At 36.0% G+C, this 24392-nt stretch overlaps 2 protein-coding genes across 2 annotated transcripts; both read right to left on the bottom strand.

Moving 5' to 3' along the window:
• Positions 1-1714: 1714 nt before the first annotated feature.
• Positions 1715-5308, bottom strand: LOC113300591 (putative ER lumen protein-retaining receptor C28H8.4). The gene is made up of 6 exons (XM_026549794.1): positions 4966-5308; positions 3801-4000; positions 3156-3296; positions 2934-3014; positions 2070-2194; positions 1715-1971 (listed from the first exon to the last, which is right to left on the bottom strand). The coding sequence occupies exons 1-6, from the start codon at positions 5189-5191 to the stop codon at positions 1926-1928; spliced, it is 819 nt and encodes a 272-aa protein (XP_026405579.1). The 5' UTR covers positions 5192-5308; the 3' UTR covers positions 1715-1925.
• A 514-nt stretch (positions 5309-5822) lies between these two features.
• Positions 5823-9758, bottom strand: LOC113296696 (protein YIPF1 homolog). The gene is made up of 6 exons (XM_026545012.1): positions 9564-9758; positions 9424-9463; positions 9253-9333; positions 8575-8770; positions 6434-6701; positions 5823-6276 (listed from the first exon to the last, which is right to left on the bottom strand). Exons 1-6 carry the CDS (start codon positions 9630-9632, stop codon positions 6070-6072), a joined length of 861 nt encoding a protein of 286 aa, XP_026400797.1. The 5' UTR covers positions 9633-9758; the 3' UTR covers positions 5823-6069.
• Positions 9759-24392: the final 14634 nt, after the last annotated feature.

Here is a 24392-nt window from a genome sequence, read left to right as displayed (position 1 = left end):
TAACTAAGAGTGATTTTACGTCCAGGTTTCTTTTAATTCCAACCGTAGAATTTTATTTGCATGTAATTTTACGTCCAGGTTTGGATTAGTTCCAACCGTAGAAGCTCATTTTACGTCCAGGTTTCTTTTAATTCCAACCGTAGAATCCGATTTTACGTCCAGTTTTCTTTAAGTTCCAATGGTAGAAGTGATTTTACGTCCATGTTTGGATTAATTCCAACCGTAGAATTTTATTTGCATGTAGTTTTACGTCCAGGTTTGAATTAGTTCCAACCGTAGAAGCTCATTTTACGTCCAGGTTCCTTTTAATTCCAACCGTAGAATCTGATTTTACGTATAGGTTTGGATTATTTCCAACCGTAGAAGTGTTTTTACATCCAGGTTTGAATTATTTCCAACCGTAGAAGTTTATTTTACGGTCAGTTTTTCTTCACACAAAAACTTTGTCCTAGAATTCACCAAGTATACAACAAAATTCGTTAATTTAATTTTTATCTAATTAAATTAAATTAAAATTAACTAAATAAGAGTTGTTTAGTCATTACAAAATTATTTGAGATAAGAAATTTTTGATATTACTTATGGGTAACCCGTTTTTGTCCTATTAGGTAACGTTCCTCTAATGGAATGTGACGTCCCAATAATAACCTTCATTTTAGTGCTTACACCTGGGCGCGTGGGATGGCGCGTATCACGATTGCAAAATGAAAAGGAGCTCGAAGAAGAACAACAATCAAATTTGAAAAGGCTGGGCTCAGTACTAGTTGATCCAATTATAATTGTTTGTTGCTTGGAAGTTGGAACCTTGACTTTGGATGGCCGTTTTGAAGTAGTTTTTTTTTTTACTTCTTGATGTATAAAGTCAAGAAGTCTGTTTGGACGGAGAATTTCGAAACGATTTTCTTTAAAAGTTAATTTTATATGAAGCAAAATAGTTTTGCTTGTGACTTCTGATATCCAAACACGCTATCTAGTATACTAGGATTTCAATTTAGAAGTTACTTTTCAATTTCCGGAAACCGAAAAGTCAGAAATCAGTTCGGTTTCAGAACGGTTTTTAATAGCAGTTTGTTAATATTATTACAGAACGACTTTTAGAAGCAGAAAAGTCAACTTTTATGAAGCAAAATAGTTTACATGGATAGCTTGCCATTGCAAGTGTTTGTTAATATTATTGCAAGTTCCCTAACAGGTTTTGTTAAGGCCAAAAGGGAACTATGGTACAAAGTAAAACTGGAAATGTCTTTTGCTAAAAGGGAACGCATAACCACCAAATAGGGAGGTTAGCTACTGGAGACAGATTGATTCATTGGTCGAAGGAGTTAACCGATCTTGCACTAAAGTCCAGTAAAAGAAGAAGTATATAAATTTACGCAAAGATAAAAAAAAGACTAATACAGCAGATGTTACCCTTGCATACATAATCAACTCTGGAATCCTTTTCAAAATACAGAAACAGACACTAGTGCAAAATTTTAAAGCGTGCAAGCAAACTCATTATCTTGTTGGATGCAAAAAACACTAGAAAACAGATAAAATTACGCTGTATTGCTAATTCTAATATGGTGCAGTGCAAAAAAAAATAATCATATTTGTCATATTTTATCTAGATTCATATGTTCAAAGTAAAAACATACAGAAAACAACCTATTGCGAACATAGACTTTGGCTCTGACACAATATTAGAATTTGAAGGGTGCATAAAACAAGATTGTTACACATAATCACCATTTAAAAATCTCTCAAATAGAACACAAGCAGAGCCGCAAAGAGAAAACACAACATTATGTTCAGAATTTGAACTATAAAACTGGGATTATAAGTTGCGTTTCATTGAACTAAGCAATTAAATTAAGCTTCAAAGCTAGTGTTAGTTAAAACTAAAATTACTCAATATGTCTACATTTGACATGATTGAACTTCCTCTAGACAGGACAAGGAAGTCTGACCAGTAGTTGACCTTCCATAACACTGCAAAAAAGATAGACACAAGTTCGGAATAAAAATGAAGTTGGGGTTAATCAGAAAGTGAATCAGAATGACAGATTTGGGAAGGAATGTATCTCTACCTCTTGACATAGTAGTAACAAAAGTCGGCCAAGATAAAAGTCTGAACGATTTCTGAAACCAGAACTACTGGTATCCAAAGAACTCCAGTACGGACGAATAAGTATGCCCCTCTAGTCTCAATAACCTGAGCATATAATGTGATCCAACATAAGCCAAACAGAAATAAATAATTTTAGGTGTAAATTCAAAAGCATCTTTCAAACATAATTAAGCTACTCTAATATGACAGGTCTTGTTATGACTTGAGGTTAGACGTTTTGACATGTCTAAGTTGTAACCAATAGAAACATTAACGCGATGTAAACCACATGGATTGGACGTATATTCTTAAATAGAAAGTATCAAACTAACTACTTTGTCTAAGAATTCACTTTATTTTTTGTTATATAGCATCTGTTTGAGGTGAACTTGCATTTGGAGTTGAGGAAAAACTAAGAACAATGATAGCTTCGGTTTACCAATCTCAGTTCGTCAACACAGTTTCACCAAAGTTTGCAAATACTGGTGAGCCAACCAATTTAAACTAAGTAGCGATGAGCATATAAAAGAACCCTGCTATTCACCCAGTGTTTCGACCAGCATAGTGCCCCACAGCCATTTACGGTGAAATAATTTCAAGCACTGCTGCAGTAGGCCTCAAAAGTGTGTAGATAGGATGTTTTGTTTGTCTCAATGGTGTTATTCACGGGCGCTGTCAGGTGGGGATGAACATCATTTTTCTTATCTAACGACTATAATACTTGGGTGGCAAGAATAGGAAAGGAAACTGAAGCCTTTTCTCAAAATTCCCAATTAAAATAGCTACAGAACTAATGTATATCATGCAAATTAACCACACTCTAAGTAAAGTATTTATATCTCACCTGGATGATCCAATGAGCACAACCCAAAAACCTTGCAATACCCAAAGCAAAAACGTAGTGTGCAGTAAATGGCTCAACCATCTGAAAAGCACAGTTAAGCAATCAAGATTTGTATTTGTTTCTCCTTTTTATGAAGGAATAATGTACGAAATACAGCACACCAACAGAAATATTGCGATCAAAGCTAATGACATAGCAAAAGTAATAGAATAAAATTTGTACCTTTGCATTTTGCATCAGACGAAGCTGAGGCAGAACAGAAACAGATTCCAAGAAGACGCTGAATGCCCAACACATTCTATTGATGGCATTATGATGAGTACTTGGATGAATGAATATGGAAAGGATAGCACAGGGAATCACCTGCAGAAACAAAAAGTTTTTATATAAAGAGAAACCAAAAGCTGTGTACTACAGCAGGCTACATGCATCTTTCGTGTAAAGATTGTTCATTAGAACGTCTTTCATTTTGACCTCATTGGCACCATTGAGGTAAGGAACCAAATTTGTTGATCCACATAGCAATTTAAGATTTAAGAACAATAAAATTTTGGATATTAAAAAATCAGTTCCATTCTTTTTAATTTGATACTCAATCCAGGAACTTAAACCAATCTGCGGTAAATTACCCATCCGACAATGTAAGTAACCAATTGACTGCATATCAGGTAATTCAACAACAGAATTGAGTGCGCTAGCACACATTCAGATTGATTGAAATCAGTCAATTGACCCGTCTCTCCGTCTCGAGTTTGGAAATACGGTGAGTAAGATCAACCCATTTTTTCTTTTTGTTCGAGTGTTTAGTTTAAGTATGATGACACAAAAACTAAACTAAGGGAAGATTGATGGTAGATAATTCTTTACCAAATAGTACATTGGAAAGTTGTCAAGTTCCTCGATGTAGGTAGAGTTCAATTTGAATCTAATCATGTATATGACCCAAACTGTGGCAACGAGTGTCAGGAAATCAAGCACCGTATGAATATCTCCCTCCATGACAAAACTGCAGTAAAATCTTACAGCAAGGAACAGAGCCGTGAGCTCTTGAGACTTCAATGACAGACCTAAGAAACATCAAACAGTTAGAAATTTAAAATACAGCTCATCACTTGAAAGTAGTTGATAATTTAAATATACCAATAAAATCTACCATGAAGAAAAAAAAAACAAGAAGAAGTCAAAGTATAATGCGGTTCAAATGTGTGGTGTCTAATAAAAGTCAGTACGAACATTAACTGTAGTGTAAAGCAGTAAAGAAAACATCACACAGACCAGACCAGTCATGCACCGCAAAGGATGCACAACAATGTTGTGCATAGTTGAGCAAAGCTCAAGTCTTAAGATCAAGAGTGCCACGAAATTCGCTTTATGCCAAAAGTTTAGACCCACAGAGACTACACAGTATGCAACCCCAACAAGTTAAGCCTGTGATCGTGAGCATCCAACTCTTAATTGACAATTAGCCATCAAGTGGACTAGGATCACCATAGACTAGATTTCTTTTCTTCATGTGGGATTAATATCTGAAATCCCCCTGGTGCTTGGATTATCCTCTGTTGGGTATCACCACAGATGAACTAGCACTATGTTAAATTAGTGAGTATCCCGTCCAGAACATGACTCGGGTGACCTAAGATCATTATAAACTTGATTAATTAGCTACTTATAGTGACCCTAGCTACTTTTATGGACACCCATCCAATCTTAAAATTGCTACAAGGATCATGCATACGACAAGGTTGAGTAAAATCTTTGAAAACAAAAATCATACATGCAGGATTTATGTACACCACCGGTCAGAACAAAGAAACAACAACAACAAAAAAAAGAGAAAAAAAAAAAAAAAAAAAAAACTGAATCACATACAATAAATGCTTGAGAAGAGAAGTTTAAACCACCAAAATATTGCATAAGCAGAAACTGAAATCTCTATCAAAATTAATCTAATAATAAATTCAGCAAAAAAAAAATAAATAAAAATCAAACCCAAATAAGCTGAATTAAAATTAAACAAAATTGAGAAATATACCTGAACAAGTCTTTTTAGTGATGAGTTTATAAACCAAAACAAAAATCCCAGCAGCATGAACAGCTTCAGAAGCAACAAAGAAATGGTTATGATCTTTCACCGAGTATTTCAAACCAACTAATGACAATATTGCAGTAATCACTCCTAAGAATATCTTCACTTTCATTGATTGTTTTCTTATCCATCCAAACAATTCATTCACTGGTGAATTCCTTCTTCTCCCCATACTCACCAAAAAAAACAAAAAAACGAAGAAAGAAGACCCAGAATAAGATTTTGCAGAGAGAAACGTTTCTCTATTTTAGCTTTCTGTAGAGATACTCTGTTTCTACTGCAGACACGAATAAGGCATGCAATTGAATAAATGAAGAAATTTTGTTTATTTAAGGCGAAATATGAAAAATTTATTTAAGTTTTCCCAAGTGTATTAGCCAATGAGTATACGACACGTATGCGTATATTGATTTAGTGGGGTACCGTACTTTAGAATTAATACCATAAATTGATTTCGTTACCGGAAGGTAAAAGATAATGAGATAATTCCTTTTTTAGGTCAACTTCTTATTTTCGTTAGGTCAACAAATTTGAGTAGATGATGTGAGACTTTCCTGTGGGTCCAAAGAGATTGACGGTTGTATACTGTTTCTCTGCTGCCTGACAAAAAGTGGAGCAAGGTTTGGTGGTTTTGGACGTACATGTTAATGGAGGAGCTACAGTTATCATCGAAAATCTGATGCTGTGGCAGTGGCAATGGCAGCACCTAGAACCGGTGGTGCAGGTTGTGCAGTGGTTCAAGGTTGACAAATCAATGGGGATGCTCAAGCTCTCCATCTGGAAATCTTTTTCAGATGTTAGGCTTCAAAGACAACAGTACACTATATTTCCACAATGGGTTCATCACAGAGTCATGGAAGCTAATAATATTTATCAAAAATTGAATATAAGAGGTTGAAATTACATTTTCTATTATAATACCTTGAACAGTCAAAAATCAATTATGAGACAGAACGTAGAAAGCTCTCATTTTACTTTTGGTGGCTTTCCGAAGGATCGGAAACTGTGTCTGTTATACTGACGGTGGAACAAGTCCGAATCTGTTATCTGTTATACTGTAACGGTGAACAAGTACATCTTTAATACCACAGCCAGGCCTAGCTGCAATAGAAAGATTCCAGCGACAATCAAGAACCACCTCTCACCAGCTGAAGTGATATGAGCACGAAGATTAAGTGCAACGAAAGTTGCTGACATGAATCCTGCAACACCTACAACTGCCCATCTAACTATTTCATAGGGAATGATTGACAGACACTGAAATGTATTAAGAATGGAGTAAGTTAGTATGTGGAGTTGAGACAAAATTGAGATGGAATAAATTATCAGTTCTGAAACTACAGGATTTGTTTACAAGGAAGACAAATCCTGAACTAATTATACGGATAAATTAAAGATATGAAAGGGGGCTTACCGAGGCAGGAATGAAAACAAAAAGGGAGTATCCATATAAACACCAAAGCTGAACCAGGCCAGATGGTGCGGAGAAGTATTTAAGGATGATGTACAATCCAAGAGGAACAACCATGGAGTACCCATAAAACAAGCCAGCTGACCATGTAACCATGTTTATATCGTAATCCCACTCTTTCTTCTGGACCTTGTGTGCCACATACGTAACGAATGTCCCAATGGCTGCTGCCACAAATATTAAAGTGGTGCATATCCAGAAAGGCCCGTACCTGCTCAGAGTTTCAAGTGATAAGTTTGGTATGATTGTATAAAAGCATACTTACAAAGAAATAAAAAAAAAGGAGAATGATTTTAACAACTTGGAGCATACAGTATTTATGACAAGTAACTATCACTGCTCAATGAGACAAGACGGCCAAAAACAAAAACATAGGAAAAAAAAGAAATCCGAAATTTTACTTTTACTTATGTTTTTGATTTGCCAATTGCTTACCTGTACCCATATATTTCGTAGTTAGTTTAGCCTCAGTCAAATTCTTACAAATTTAACTGTTAAAAAGTTTTTTTCGATAGATAGTAACCAATTTGGTTAAGCCTTTGGTCAACCTTATATATTCAATCTTTTTCTTTTGTAACCCCCCCTTGGCCCTTGGTAACCTTTGCTACACCACTAACTCTATAACGACAAATGGTGTCATTATTATCACGACTGTCCCAAGCCAACATCATTAATATCAACACCACCATGGCAGCATCATCAACTATTCATTTATTTATTTTTCTTTACAAAAAATTTGGATAAGTGAAACACTACGAGAGCCAATGTTCATAATACTCTGAAAAACTCTATCAAAGAACCCTATTCCACTAAGTGCTGTCTCAGGCATACAAGCGAGTCAGAGGGTTTAACATCCTTTCTAATAGACCTACTTCCAGAGGAGGTTCACTTGCTTCTACTACTAACGGGTTTAGAAGATGGAGAAGATGGAGATACTGTTTTATATTTACTTCCAAGATAAAAAGCAGTTTAAATCCAACGACAAGAAGATGAGGACAAGGTCCAGTCAATGAGATAAATGAAATGGAGTTCTAAAGAGAAGCTTACATAAAAGGTGCTAGATTCTAAAACGTAGGTTATACTGTTATAAAAAGGGTTAAAAGTAATTACTGCTTAACTGTTTATTGAAGCGGGTTTGCTAATTGCTAGTTGAATAACAACAAAACAACCCAAAAGTACATTTTGATCAGCTATAGCGAGAACTGGATCAGCCATAGCGAGAACTTGGACCTTCTAAATTATCCCAACTAGTTTGAGGCCTATCACTAAAAGACAAAATTTGGTATTCTTAAATAATTTAAAAAACCCCTTATCCACATATTTTTGTAATGGTTTATCTACACATGATTAATTACTTGGCATCAATTAATCTTTCTAATTTACCCGTTAAATGACCCGCTAATTAATTAGCGGGCCATTATAAAAATATATGGATAAAAGGTTTTTAAAATTACTACAACATATCTTATTCTGTCTTTTAATAATAAGTCTCAAACTAGCTAGGTAGAAAATGTAACCTGAGAATAGTTCTCTTAGAAGAGAGCCTGAAAATTAATACTAGCATTACATTTTGATCATTGTAACCTCTTTTGACTAATTCACAACGTACAGGGTCAAACCCCTTTGTTCCGAATTTAATCACACACAAAAGAAAAAAATTAACCTCTAAGTTATTAACAAAACCATCTTTAACAACAACATTATTTTCTGCTTTGCTTTAACAGCAACATTGTTTTCGGCTTTGCAACTGTGACCCCTAGTTACAATGTTAAACCGCTTGCAACCCTTTCTTTACCAAAATGAAAGCTGTCACTAAGTTGATCTAAAGCTTCTCAATTAGAAGATACGGAGATATATCAACTTGCAGAAGAAAACAAGTTTGGTTTATATTTCAAGAGAATTTGAATGTATGTTCCCCATGACAGGAAACACTGAATCTTAGCGAACACTAAACTCGGCATCTACCACTACTAAAAATTTTTTTTTAATGGAATTGGATCCTAGCACTAGAGTTATCCTTACAGTGTCGCATGCAACTATGCTAGACTTCAAGTCAGGCAAGATAGAAACAGAAAACAACTCACAAGTCTGGGTTGCTGCTGGTCTTTTCGTTAAAGCTTCCTTTAAATGGAAATAGTGAATCCTTGATCCTCTCTAAAACATCAGACGTGTCCACATCAAAGTATGGCTTGTATGCAGCAACCGTGAATGTTCGTAGCCAACCACTTGGCTGTTGTTCTTCAGAACTATTACTACCAGAAGCTGGTTTCGAAAATGAATCTGCATTGGTTAAAATCATGTTAGAAATATCAACAGAAATGTAAACCACAAGAAGAAGAAAAGCTCTACTTCAGCGACTAAAGATGAATGCAACTACGTTAGGTTGATTCCTATACAGAAAGCACCATTCAAGACCATGAATATGAAACGTCATTGTTTAGAGTTTTCTTCAACATGATGAAGTGTTTAGCTGTTGCAGTACTATTAAGATTAGTAAACCAAATCTAAAAATCTACAGTGACAGAAACATGACATGACTTCGTAGCTCCAAAAACAAGATCTAAACGTTTGAGTATGGTAACCGTGTCAAAAATCAATGAGAAATCAACTTGTAATCACTTACAAATTGCTTAATGGCTAACATTAAACTATAGATCTCAGATAGTAGTAGCCTCAAAACCCTAATTCAGTTTAAATTCATAATAATTGTACCATTAACCTAAGAGCATTTCTCAAATTCAACAAAGGAGATAAAGTAATACCATCAGCATCACGAGGAGGACGGTAACCACCAGAAATTTTCCCTTGAGTTTCAGATGGTGGAAATGACTGAAGACTCGACTCTACACACAAAAAAATCCCGAATTATATTCAACAAAATTGAACTCATAAATTCATAATCAAATCCAAAAATAAATAAAGTAAATCCGAACCTGCAAATTTTACAGTTACATGCCCTGGATCTGGAACTGCCTACAAAAATTAAAATAAAATAAAATAGTCAGTGAGATCTCAAAGATTAGAGCAAGAAGAAACTCTTGTGTCTGTGAGAATTAGAGAGAAGGAGATTTACAGGAACAGATCCACCACCACCACCAGAAACTTTCTGGTTATCAATACTGGTGTAACCACTCGACATCATCTTTCCCCTAAACAGAAATTCGCGGGAAATCTAATGCTTTTCTTTCTTCCTTAATTTCTCTCCTCTGCGTTGTTGTTCTGCTGTTTTGCTGAATGGGATGGGATCCCTCTTTCTTTCTCTCGTTTGTGTAACTTTTAATTAAGCCCTTGGATTTTTACGAAGCTTCGTAATACATCCCTTATGCAAATGAGCGTTTACTAACTTTTAGTTTTGGCCCTTTTGGGCCTTTGTGGGAAAAGGAATGCTTGGACCTACGGGTGTGCAACGGTCGGACCAATGAGGCTTAGGGGTCACTCGTGTCCAATCCGTCAAAGTTGCGCTTTGTAAAATCAAACCGTGTCCGGCCCAATCACCCGGGGATTTCACATTCGCGGATCAACGGGTGATACGGACCGGATACGGATTAATCACGGATTTAATCGGAAAAAAAAAAGAGAAAAAAAAGAGTTGAAACCGCTACTGAATGTTGCAGAGAAGATGCAATTACAGCCTGCTGATAGACCAAAGAGAAGATGAACTTTTGTAGAACTAAAATATTAGGGGTTAGGAAAAACTGATAATGTAATTTCAGCCACTTGAATACATTGCAAAAAGCAATAATCCGCATAACAGATGACAAAATACCATATCGACGCGATGTCAAGCAGCAACATTTTCATAGGCCTATCCGCACTTCCAAAGATTCAGTTCTGTTCACATTCAGCAAGATTCTTTTCTGCTTGGAAACTGAAGGAGAACAAGGCCCGCCCTTGAATTGAGCAAAGAAAGTCATTTTGCTCACTCCATATCCAAACACACGTGGGGTTCCAGATGCAAGGAAACAGCCTAAGCAAGAGAGTACTACTCCACTGTTTGGAATTCTATACTGCTCGAACATCCAGCCTGCACTTGTGTGAAATGTATCACTTTATTTTCCCGTACGGTGCGGGTGAATCCGTGGATTTCAAATTCCAACCGCTAAAAATGCGGATTTGAGAATCTCACCCGTGTCCGGCCATAGATCTTGCGAATTGGGTTTCATCCGTAATTTTGCGGACGGATACGGGTGAAATCCACGGTTCCGGACTTTTTGCTTACCCCTTGGACCGAGGTATTTGTCCATTATATTTGGAAGTGGCCAAGACCTATTCCGATGCACATGATTAAGAAACTTGTTTGACATATTAGGTGGCATAGCAAACGAGTTGCGCCACTATGAGAAAATCACTGAGCGACAGAGTTTCTAACTAATGAAATTCATTAAAGCGCTGGCGATAATGTGAATATCGATGGCGTCATAAGTTCCATCGTTCGTTATTCATTATATCGCTCGTTTGACACTATATCGCACAACAACTATTTTATAACGGTTATTTTCCCCCATTTTCCCCTATATATACGCTCACACACTTCTTCAAATCACTCACACCTACTTATACACCAATTTCTGTATTTGTATCCGCAATTTTAAATTTCATAATCATCAATGGCGAGATCCAATGAAGCGAGGAATGTTAGTATGAATCGGTTTAGATTACAGCAACAAACGCATCAGAGGAGGTAGCAAGAAATTGACGATGAGGAAGCTGAAGATAATAAACTAATCGGCACTTTGATGCTCGTATATTGGGCCAAATACCTAGAGTTCCAGAGCCAAAAGAATTATTCTCAAGAAGATATACGTATCGAGGGAGGGAATGTTACCACCAGAAGCTTATGCACGAATATTTTCTTCCCAATTGTATGTACTCTGATCAAAATTTTCAAGGCCGATTTTGCATGCCTCGACATCTGGTGAAAAAGATTATTGAAGAGCTTTGTCGAGTAGAATCTCAATTTAATCATAGTCCTGAACAAAAAGTTACTCCGACTTTAATGATTCTAGGTTATGGGAAACCAACAGATGTGAATGATGAGTACATTCGTATGGGTAAAACAATTTCATTCACCTACCTTTCATTGTTTTGTGAAGTAATGATTAATCATTTTGGTCCAACATATTTACGAAAACCAACCGAGAAAAATGTTAGACAAATATTGAGGGAGAATGAGGAAAGGGGATTCCCAGGAATGTTAGGTAGTCTTGATTGTATGCATTGGGTATGGAAAGGATGCCCTGTTTATTGGGTTTTTCCGTGTACATTGCTATCGAGATCGAGTCATTTTTCTCGAGAGAGTTTTCGAATACAAACATTTGTTGATCTACTGGGACCTTCCCGATCTCGGCACAATTTTCTCCACCTCACGGTCAAAAATCTTAATGGTTCCTCAAATCGTCTCGCGAGACTAAATAGTTTGTTGATTTGGGTTCTTGCTATACTATTATGCATGTAGGTATCGAGGAAAATTTCTATCAGCGCTGCATAACTTCCTATTAAATGTTCCGGGAGTTTGTAAAACTAATTCTTAGCTTCCCCTTCTAAGTTTGGAGGGAAAAACTTGCAAATAACGACGTCATTTGCTACCCACTGCAGAAGCGTCATTCTATACATATTCACATGCTAGACTGCATCGCCTGTTCCATCGAATCTGGAAGGGAATGCAGGGAGCGTACATTTTGGTGGGAAATCTGCGCGTTTCAGTTCTTCAGTAAAAGGAGTCTTCTCTGCTTCAGTCATTACTTGGGCTAGCTTATCGTCCTCCTCATCTCCTGACAGTTTCCCTATCATCTCTAATTGTCTGAGCTTTTGTTCTGTTGCGGTGTCGGGATGCACTCCTCTCTGGTCTGAGTCTTCTTCTGATGTCGTGTCTTCAGTTCGGCTATATCTTACTGTCGGGTTATGCCTTTGATCGGGTGCGATCCTTTATCTCCGAGGTGGGTCGGGAGTGTACCCGGCTCGGGACAGAGTGTCATCATTAATTTCTCTTCGGTTCATTAGTAATTGCGTCATTCTTCTTTCGTACTGAAGTCGGGTGTTCTCTTACTCCAATGTTAGATTCCTCTATTGTAGTGCCCTCAATATTTCTCCGTATCTTCTCTGATTGGTCAGGAATAGGGGTGCACATACCCTACCCATACCCGTTAACCCTACCCTACCCGCCAGTTTTTTAACCGTATCCTATTCTATCCACTATTTGGCGGGTAGGGTGGCTGGTAAAGATTTTCTTAACCGCCAGTAAACGGGTAGGGTGGCGGGTATAGGCCATATCCTACCCACCCTACCTAGAAGTGCACATACCCTACTCCTACCCGCCAGTTTTTTAACCGTATCCTAGCCTATCCACTGACCAGGATTATAGCCAATGTTGTGTCGGTACACTCGTGACTTGACGGGTCATTTGGATGGCCTTCACGTATAAGCTGTGTTTTCCCTGTCTGATCTGGCGAAACCTTCTTCCTCACGGTCTATTGCAGATTGGTGATCATTATTTTCCCTTGCCTGTCGTCTTTCCTCTCGCGCTAGGTGTAGTGTCTCGTTCTCATCTGTGTCTGTCATTGATCATCCTTCCACCAAGTTCTCTGATCTCCTCTGACTAGGCATGACATGTCCTAGTACTGCGTCATCATGGTCTTGTCCCAAGATGATCTCCTCCTCGACTGGTAGCATGTTCGCCCTTGGCACTTTAATAGTGTCGGGTCATGTCGTTATACTGTTCTCCTGTCGCGACGTGGCCACTCCTTCCTGCATACTTGTTCCTGCTATTGTCCAATTACGCAAAATCATGACCTGATCCGACGTGTTTACCATCGGATCGTGCTGACGCTTTTCTCCCGACGAATTTACCTACATCCAGAAACGAACAACACCTTACTTTCATCTGTTTTCGGATATTTGAAGATGGTCCAAATAAAAAGAAGTTGTTTTACCGTCTGTCATATAAGTTATGTCCAGGGGCGGAGCCACGTGGAAGGGTGGTTGTGCAATTGCCCATCTAGCCCATCTAGTTTCCAAACCCAATTTTTCATATTTTAACCCAATTTATCCATTTTTATTCATTTTGCACCCCCTTAAATGTACACTAATTTATGATAATTGTTACGGGAAGCCACTTTTACTAAAGGGAAAGCTGACCTTAGTCTTGGCTATTTGACTGCCTGTCAATATTGGGTGGATTTAAAATAAACTTTGATAGAATTTCCTATGTCACCATTCCAATGCGCATCCCGTTTAACCCTAATTTTTTAATTAACAAACCCTTGCTAACACCCAAATACTTACATAGGTGAAGTACTAAAATGGAGTAAGCTATCGTATACGAGAGCAAATATATATATCAATGTTTCTTATATCTATACAGTGGCTACTGTTGGAAACTTTTAGGAGATTGAATTGTACATAATGGTGACCATTTTGCAATTCATTAACAAGTACCACTACAAAAAATCCTAGCAAAGGCCACTAAAATCTCGCAACTGCTAGTTGCCAAATGTTTTTGGAACTAGTCAATGACAACTAGTAGTTCCTATATGCTTTGCCAATAATTTAATGACAACTATTAGTTTTGTTAGTTTCTGAACATTTTGGAAACTAACATATGCCAACAATATGAAATGCTTTAGTAGCCTAATGTTTCCGAAACTAAGCAAAGGCAACTGCTAGTTTTTGTATACGTCGGCAACAGGTTAATCGCAACTATGGTTTGGACTAGTTTCCAAACACTTCAGCAACAAACAAATGGCAACTACATAAAATACACTAGTGGCCTCAGACATCTAAGCAACTTAAAACACCAACTAAGGATATATAAGTTGTCTAAACCGCTCTTTCAGCAATTAAGCTTCGACAATTAACCAGTTTACTAGTTGCTTAAATTTTCGGAAACTAAAGCCCGCAACTGCGATTGTCAAAGGTTTGAGCATTAAATAACACCACCTATGTAAGAGTATCCTCTGAAAATTTCATTGAGTTTCCATCAATTGAATAAGAATTTGAATAAAGATATTTAACACTTTGATTTGCAATCAGCATCGATCAGTCTTTCTAAAAACAAGAAAATGTTGATTTTAAGTAGAGGAATTATGACTACTACTCATCATCCCTTTCGAGATTCCTTAACCAGACAGTAGAGAAGGAAATTAAGATGGCAGTCACTATCAAGGTATTGACGTAAAATAAAAGTTTTAACAATGAAATATGTAATTCAGATTGTTCTAGCGCTCGGGTTAAATTATCGTTCATGGAATGAGCGCCCTGAAAGACTCTTAAAGGTACAAAGATTAAAAAAATGAATCATCATATCTTCCCGAGTGCCAAGTGTGTATCCAATTTCAGAATAGTTTCTTAGCTCAACTTTCACGGCGAGACAAAGTCCTAACAGGTGGTATATCTAATCGACAACCAAGGCAAGAGCTATGGGAGAGGTAATCAATTACAGGGAACCAAATGTCTATGCTCTAAAGGGAGCTGTGATAGGATTTATGCTCTTAAAAATTAACACAACAAGAGAAAATTTCCAGTATGCTGGGTTGGACATTGTTCGTTCAATCTCGAAGATCATCAAGACCTGCACGAAACATTAGCTACTGTCAGGAAAATTTCCAAGGCATGCACCGATGTGTGTTATTGTCATTTAAGAAATTTCAACTAAAATTTGTTTGAGCCCATGAAGTGTCAACCAGAATAAAACTACAAGAAAATTTTGTACACACCTCAGAATAAGTCTCCAAGTTAATAAGAAGGCCATTCATGGAGGATTTAACAATCTTCATGAATGGCAGTTTCAGTAAGCGGAGGACTTTTCTGGCTGCACGCCTAATCAAGGTACTTGTATCCACCAGGGTACCAAGAAACTGTGAAATAGGCGAAGTCTAAGATATGAGATAATTGATAGGTCTAACTTATTGAAAATAAAAAACTTCTCTTGTTACATGTGTGGCTCCAACGATGTGATCCAGAAATGAAAATACATGTATTATGTTTAATCCACTCCTTGGTTTAATGTATTATACAGATATAAGGACAGGAGGAATACCATATGCATGTGTGCCTCTTGCACCTTCAGACGATCACAGGTCGCCATATGATACATTGTCTCCAATGCTTGCAGCCGAACAACCATAGAATGGTCATTCAACATGTCCATTAACAAACTGAAGGCAACATTAGCAAATTGGACAGCGAAAGCTATAAGCTTCCCCAAGGAATTAACGGCTGACCTCCTCACCTTCAACCATAGCAATAAGAACAGTGCAGTGTGTGAGAAAGCTGAGTTCAAGCCAGAGAACAAAGCATATTGTGTTATCATGGGTTTACGCTCAAATTAAGCAAACTGCAAATACTAATAGAATTACCTCAGAGATTTGGTCCTCGAACCCATGAACAGAAGCACCAGCGGCATTTGAAGCTGGTAGGTCCAAAATTTTCACATTACTCTACCCAGGAAATTTTCTTTCTTTTAGGTTACCTATGACTTTCTTTGACAAGGTCTGCAGTAGTATATCTTCAGACACCATCTTCATTTTCCAAATCCAGGCCTCGTCGTAATTTCAATTCCTGACACATCTACAGCAAGAAGAAGCTTTGAGTCCTTGAAAATTGGTCCAATACAGTCTCCACTAGTTACTGAATGACGCAAATTTCAATCAAAATGAAAAGAAAAAAAGAACACTTATGTGTCTACAAGATGAGGGGTTTTAAGCAAGTCAAGCAATGTACTGTGGTTTGATAGTAACGTTTGATTCAGCTTTCTCTTCTCCAAAATCTGTTGTACAGAGTCAATGTACTCGGTGCAATAGGATATAAGCATTTTGAACAGGAAAGCAAAATCTCCGATCAACGACTTCTAATTATTAATAGAACATAAACCATATTAAGCAGAGGTATTGTGTAAATAATTACTCAATATGCTCAGAAAATAGATTTAAAGAAAGAACACCAGTTGTTGCCTCTCATCACCAGTTAAGTTTCAACAGGAAAGCAAACCATGCTAAATAAATTAGACAAACTACACCCAATCAATTAAAAATCTCAAATCAGTTGAAAACACCCAATCAATTGAAAACCCCCAAATCAGCTAGATCTCAGTTATAATTTCAGTTTTGAGATGGTTATTTATAAATTATGAGAAAAAGCAATCAATCTCGTTTCTAACCTTTTGTTTTCTGAAGTTATCCCTATTTCAAACAATCTCATTAAAAATCTAACCTCCATCTGCAGCACAGATCGAGTTCATCAAAAATTAGCTTAACCAAATCTGAGAGAAAATTCTTAGAGTAATTTTTTCAAACAGCACATAAACATATGTAAGTAGCATTTGAAATGTAAGAAACTTAACTTGAGGTCAAACGCAACTGTCAGTAGAGAAGGCAAATTCTCTGATAACTTTCCCATCAAACTTTCTCGTGTTTCGTTTCTTCCCCCATCAAGTGGAAATCCTACATCTTTTTCTCAACATATCATCAACTGTAATTTTCTTAAGTTTCTCCTGCAGGAAGAGAGATTTGAAGTCGTTCGCATAAGTGAAGTAAAAGTTTCGTACAGAGAGAGCGATCTAGACTATACCAAAAAAATAAAGGGTGTTCAGAGACTTCAGGTTTCAATTTTGGGTATTGGTATCGTTATTTGTTTGTTCCCCAAATTGTTTGGGCGGGACACAAATTTAAGGCGCGAAAATAGAATTCGCCCGCGAAAGTTGCCGCCATATTCCAATCACCCGAACTTTTGGGCGCCAAAGGAAATTGTAGTGCCAAGATTATATTGAACGGACGAGATGGCAATCCGTGTGAGAATGAACGTACAGAGATGGCGATCCATGTGATACATAGGCTATGATTTCTATTGGACGAATAAGGATTCTGGTTAATATCTTGTGTGTGAATTCTCAAATGATCATCTTGAGTGATCTGAAATTCCAATTCTTGGCCAATTTTACAAAGTTACCGAAGACTTGTAATTTTTGACGTGACCATAAGTAACAAATTTATGTAAATTTGACGTGATTCTTAAATACTTTATTGGAAATAATGAACAATGGTCACGCACTAATACACTCAAAGAACCTAGTTTTCTTTTTTTAACATATGTTTAACTAGATTGAACATGATTAAATAGCTTACACGCTTGTCCTGCCTAATTATATGATTAGCATAAAGGAAAATTATCTCGATAAATAATGCTCACCACTATTAAAATTCCATATCATCGCGGTTGTTATTATCATCAAATTCATACTCATCCTCATCATCAGAGGTGTATTCCTCCTGAAAAAATTACGATGCATTTGATGATATTCCTCCTGAAAAAATTCAGCGGGTGATCAAAAATCTCTATGTATGTATTAGAAGTCACTGTGTTATTCCAAATTTAATAATATTTTTTGTGAAAGCAATAATTCGAATGTTTTAATGTCAATTATAACTCCCAGCTAATCAGTTTTTTCTCAACCAGGACTACTTTACAATCAAGTCTAGCACTGGAGAAGACCAAGAGGAAGCAATCAAGAAAATAATGAGGAATGCATATAACAGGCATAGGCACAAAATTCATAAAGCATACCTAAAGATTCAAAACCTTAGTAGTCACGAGGTAGCTTTGGCCTCCGAACCACCCTCTGAACTGGAGATTAACAAAGAGGATTGGATATATATGTGCAAGACTTTCGACACGCCAGATTTCAAGGTATATACATTCAGTTACATGTGATCTTTTCATCAAACTATCATTGCTTATGTGTTAGATTCTGAATTTACTTGTGGATACATTATAACCATAAAATTAGATAGCATATGCAATTTTATGTCACCTAGTGATACACCCCTTATACAATTTCATTGCTTCTTTGAAAACTTATTGTTTCTAGTTAGGAGTGTGTTCTTTTCCGCAAGGGTATGCATTTGAACTTCCTATCTGTTCTTCTATTTTCAAATATGCGTAGCATACCTAGTTTTAGACTGTCGCAAATAAAATGAAGTTTTGACTTTCCATGAAAGAGCCTCATGTAGTATGTGTAGAATGTTTAAAATATCAAGCTATATATGTTATGAATACACTGCAGAGTTGCTTAACCTAACAGATGGTGGATTTTAAATGACAGAAAAAATCAGACAGAGGGACTGCGGCTGCTAAAGCAAAGGAAATTAATCATAGTGCGGGCAACAGAAGTTTTTCCAGCGTAGAATATGATTTGGTATGCATTAATTGTATCTCATTCTTTGTCTATTGATGTTGGTTCGAATCCGTGTTTTATATACCGTGTAGTGTTAACTTACTTGGTTTGTTTTCAACTGCTTGCTGCTTCAAAGATTGCGGAGAACAAGCCTTGTGATGCAGTGATTTTGTTTTCAGAAACCCATGGTTCTAAAAAATTGCCACCGAAATGTCAGGAGATGAAAGTAAGACATACTACAAATATACTTAGAATTTTGTGTCTAAATATATCTCTGCAACAGTATATGATCATGTATAGCTATCTATAATTTATGTAGAAAACAATGGAGGACATGAAAGAAGCAACACTGCGAGGAGAATCTAGTAAAACTCCATCTGACATATATGAAACTGTCTATAATGAACAACGTGGGAGTCTTAACAAACGTGGTCGCGAAGCTTCTCACACTCACAAGAGTTTGGCTGATTTAAGGGAAAAAGAAATACAATTGTTGAATGGAAGAATTGAGTCTCTACAGACAGAAAACATGCTACAGAGAAGAGAAACACGTCGGCTTACTGATCTAATTAATAGTTTTTTTTCTAAACATTATCCTTCCATGGTTGTACCAGATGTATCAGATGATGAAATGGAGGATGATGCAGAGGTCAGTGGGCGAGATGAGGATCTTGATGTGGAAGGTCAAAATGATGAGGATGACTATGATGACCTAGAGGATGAAAACTACATCCGTGACTATCCTGATATGGAGGATCGAAATGTGGAAGGTGCCATGGATGATGAATGATTTTCTTTATTTGAAAGACTGACGTGGAGGATTCCAATTCGGAGTGGGCCATCCAGTGATGAATGAATTTCTATTTTATTTTGTTTTGTTTTGTGTTCTTTTTCTTTCTTGTTTTTTTCTGGTATTAGGATATTAGGGTAGGGAGGATGATAACGTGTAGTATGGCTTTTTGAAGCATCCAAGGTGTTATGACTTTTTACTCTTGGTTCTGGAAATGAAATACATATTTTATTAATTTGTTTTGTCAATGCATACATTATACAAAAAAATTATTAATTAGGATATGATCAAAAATAGTAATTAACTAATTATGAGGTTAATTACGATATTTTCATTACCATATTAATTATGATAATTATTTGAGTTTAATTACGATATTAATTACAAGATAAATGAAGATATTAATTACCATATAAATATAATAATTAATTGTGATATTAATTACAATATTAATTACAATATCATCCATGCATACAACCAAAATAATTACAATATCACAGTTGCGGAATGATAATTACAATATCACAGTTGCGGAATGATTTGGGAACCATATGCCAACTAGTAAATTTAATTGTTTAACGATTCGATAACTATCAATCAACTTCAACTTAATTGTCTATACCTATTGAAATTATGAAATCATAGTATTTTGCTACCACCAAATTAATTGCTAAATAAATCCACAACAGGATTTTAATTTAGTTGCCATATTATGTGGAAAGTTACTGACAACTACGATGATTATGTGGGTCCAGATCGTCTGTGCCACTGCTTGGGTGTGCCCTATGTGCCACACCAATAGAAACACGGTATTTTCTCTTGGATTTGTAATATCTTCTTTAACTAATTAATTATCTTTCCTAATCGATTAGTGTTGTATAAATAGAAAATCTATTTAGTTAGTCATGGTTAATGAGAGGAATGATGTGGCGTGTTTCTATTGGTATGGCACATAGGGCACACACAAGCAGTGGCACAGACGATCTCGACCCTGATTATGTTGTTAATATGTTTGGCAACTCTAGAACAACTGCAAAATTTTATGGTTTTAATTAATTGCATTTAACTAAGTAACGTATTTGGCTCCTGTAACATAAGTTGCCAAATGAAACCATGACAACTATGTATTTTTAGTAATTGCCTTTACATTTGGAAACACCCCATACGGTAACTTAGGCTCCGCAACTACCATTAGTTGCCAATGTGTTTGGCAACTAAAAACTCATATTCGGCAACCAAACTAGCTTGGTTGCCAATGCTCAAGTTTTTTGTAGTGTACATAGTCGAGACTGCATAATGGTGATCAGGTAAGTGTGTGTACATAGTCGACATTATCATGAACGTATCCAATCCATGGAGTAGTTTGATGTGAATAGAACCCTATATATTAGTTTATCGACAGTAGTCAAGTTTTGTAGTTTTGTAGAATTTAAATGACAACACTAATATATGATAGAACATCAGAGAGAGGAGGACGAGGGAAGTAATGTTCTCAACGGAGAAAGAAAGATGAGAGAAGGTTGGCAGTGCTACTGTCCCATACATAGTATCACACAAATACGTCTATACATTTGGTGCTAATCTATTAAGAACCCAAAATGGAACGACAAACTTCTGAAGAAGAACGCACAACAAGAAAAAAAAAGGAAAACAGGTATATCTTTTCTTCGTGTATTTTCCAAAAAAAAATCCATAGCGAAATCTTATTATGAAATCCACCCAATCTTAACATAAAGTCAAATATTGTAGACCGAGTCATCTACAAAAAACCCATCCAAATAAAAGTGATACAAAAACCCCAAATATCATAAACTGTCTAAACTACCCTCCCCTAATTCAACCCAAAAGAAACTGAGAAAGAAAACGACCCACTAACGGAAAAAGTTTCTTAAAATCTCCGCTCCTGTTCGTTCAAAATCATTATGTTCTTTAAAAATCAATCCGCTCCTGTATTCATTCAAAATCAATCTGCTCATCCCTAAGCCAAAATCGTTCAAAATCAATCTGTATTCGTCATCATCTTCTCGATTTTACCTTCTTCTCTTATTCTAAGGTTGCGTATTTCAACCACTGCTACAAAATCTGACCTAATTTTTCAACCACAAATGGTGAAGAAACAAAATCAACAGGCGAAAAAGAAAGATGAAAAGCTAAAGAAAATAGCGAAACCATCTCCTAAAGGTAAGAAATCGAACTTGCTTTCAAGTTGATTTCGAGTTTGAATTCAAAAGATTATTAGGTTTCATTTGATTTATGGGTTGGTTTTCTGTTTGCTTTTAGGTTTCATTTCTTAGGTTAGGTTCTGTTTTCATTTGGTTACATCGTTTCTTTGGTTTAGGTTTAGGTTTCAGTTTGTTTGATGTAACCAAATGAAAACAGATTTCAATTGTTTGTATATTTGATGCAACCAGATATTTTTTTTTCTATTTGATGAAACCATATTTCATTTGTTGTTTATTTGATGAAACCAAAGTATAATCTGTTTTTTTTTTATGAAACAATTCTGGGTTTCATCACTTTTCATTTGTTAGGTTTAGGTCTGCAAGAATGATGTAACAGATTTGCGATGAAACCAGATATCATTTTCTGTTTCTTAATGAAACCCAAAATTGGTTTCATCATTTTTAGTTATTGGTTTACTTCTAGAGTTGTTATTGGCTGTTGATTTGAATTCAAACTGTGGAGATTGGCGCTATGTTACGTAATCTTATGGTTTCATACAAGTTTCAATTATGCTTATGGTTTCATCACTTTGTTCGTGCTTATGGTTTCATCATTACAAGTTTATGTCTTATGGTTTCATCATTATTATTTATTATTCTCTTATGGTTTAATTTTGGTTTCACAATAGGTAAAAAAGGAGATAAGGAACCATACAGGTGCTCGTTGCATCATTTGTGCGAGCTAGCAGTGAAAATTAAGGAGTTGATAAAAAATAAGCAACTGCATTTGAAAGCTCTTAAATCATGTCCTTTCTGGCGTTTCTTTGAGCCGTTCTATGATGGCGTAATGAGCAAAGATGAGCTCATCAAAAAGACAAAAGCAGTAATAATGTTTTTAAGTACAATTGAAAACAGACTTGATGGTAAGCTCCCGTATTGTTTCAAATTAGCAAGATCAAGGAAAATGATTTTGCGGACAATTCCAGAACATTTTGCTGTGACTTTTGGTTTCCAAATGGTGAATTATGTAGAAGCAGACGACATTGATGAAGATATGGTTAAAAAGGTTAACGTCTTTGTGGCTAATTATTTTGCTGGAAATAAAAAGACAAAAAAACCGATATTGAAAAGCGTATGCTGGAAGCCGCAAATGATGAAACCAGAGCGGATGACTTTGTCAAGTTTTTCGTAATGTTTCTGTTGGTTTCAGTATTTGTCCCTAACAAATGTGGGCAGACTCTCGCAGCAAAGTACTTGTATATGGTGTTTGATATGAACAAGGTGTGCTGGACGGAAGTCTTCCATGACTATGTACTAGATTCGATAATGACAAATAGAACAGACGTAGAAAATGTTGTTGGTTGTGTAATATACCCTCTGGTAAGTTAAGATTTGTTCTTTTTTTTCATAAGTTCAGTATTTTTTTTCAATAATGGTTGTTGAATATTAAGCGACTTGTTTTTGATGATTAATTTGAATATTGGTTGTTTTTTTTTTGCAGTATTGGTTGGCAGAGATGACAAAGATCGCACAAAGAAAGCATGGGCTAGACAAGTATCCGAGGTTTGCTAGATGGAACCTTAGCAACATCTGTCAACAAGTATTGTCTAACTTTGAGAATCTTGAAGAAAAAACAGAACTTTGGTCCAAGGTAAATACTTACTTAGAAGATTTACTTTTCTGATGGAACCAATTTTGGTTTCATCAAAAATTCTAGCTGAATTTTTGTTTCTTAGATAACTTCGAGGGTTTTATTTGATATTTTTGTTAGACAATATTCGAAATCTTCGAGGGTTTTATTATATTATTGCTATGAGTTGTTACCATTACTTGTTACCATTAAAAATGCTATGCTTGGTATGTCGTCTGTTTTATTTTAAACGAAATGATGAAACCAGAGCGGATGACTTTGTCAAGTTTTTCGTAATGTTTCTGTTGGTTTCAGTATTTGTCCCTAACAAATGTGGGCAGACTCTCGCAGTAAAGTACTTGTATATGGTGTTTGATATGAACAAGGTGTGCTGGCCGGAAGTCTTCCATGACTATGTACTAGATTCGATAATGACAAACAGAACAGACGTATAAAATGTTGTTGGTTGTGTAATATACCCTCTGGTAAGTTAAGATTTGTTCTTTTTTTTCATAAGTTCAGTATTTTTTTTCAATAATGGTTGTTGAATATTAAGCGACTTGTTTTTGATGATTAATTTGAATATTGGTTGTTTGTTTTTTTTTGCAGTATTGGTTGGCAGAGATGACAAAGATCGCACAAAGAAAGCATGGGCTAGACAAGTATCCGAGGTTTGCTAGATGGAACCTTAGCAACATCTGTCAACAAGTATTGTCTAACTTTGAGAATCTTGAAGAAAAAACAGAACTTTGGTCCAAGGTAAATATTTACTTAGAAGATTTACTTTTCTGATGGAACCAATTTTGGTTTCATCAAAAATTCTAGCTGAATTTTTGTTTCTTAGATAACTTCGAGGGTTTTATTTGATATTTTTGTTAGACAATATTCTAAATCTTCGAGGGTTTTATTAGATTATTGCTATGAGTTGTTACCATTACTTGTTACCATTAAAAATGCTATGCTTGGTATGTCGTCTGTTTTATTTTAAACGAATTTTGGTAAATATTTTCTTGTTCAGATTTACTTTTTTGATGAAACCAGTTTTGGATTCATCAAATTTTTTAGCTGAAACCAATTTTTCTTGTGTACTGCAGGAGAATATTGGTCACCGAAAGGGATCATTCTTGCTTCAGTATGACGAATCAGAAATGCGC

Source organism: Papaver somniferum, chromosome 7 (assembly GCF_003573695.1).
Source record: "Papaver somniferum cultivar HN1 chromosome 7, ASM357369v1, whole genome shotgun sequence".
NCBI classification, from domain to species: domain Eukaryota; kingdom Viridiplantae; phylum Streptophyta; class Magnoliopsida; order Ranunculales; family Papaveraceae; genus Papaver; species Papaver somniferum.
This window is presented reverse-complemented; position numbering and strand designations above follow the sequence as displayed.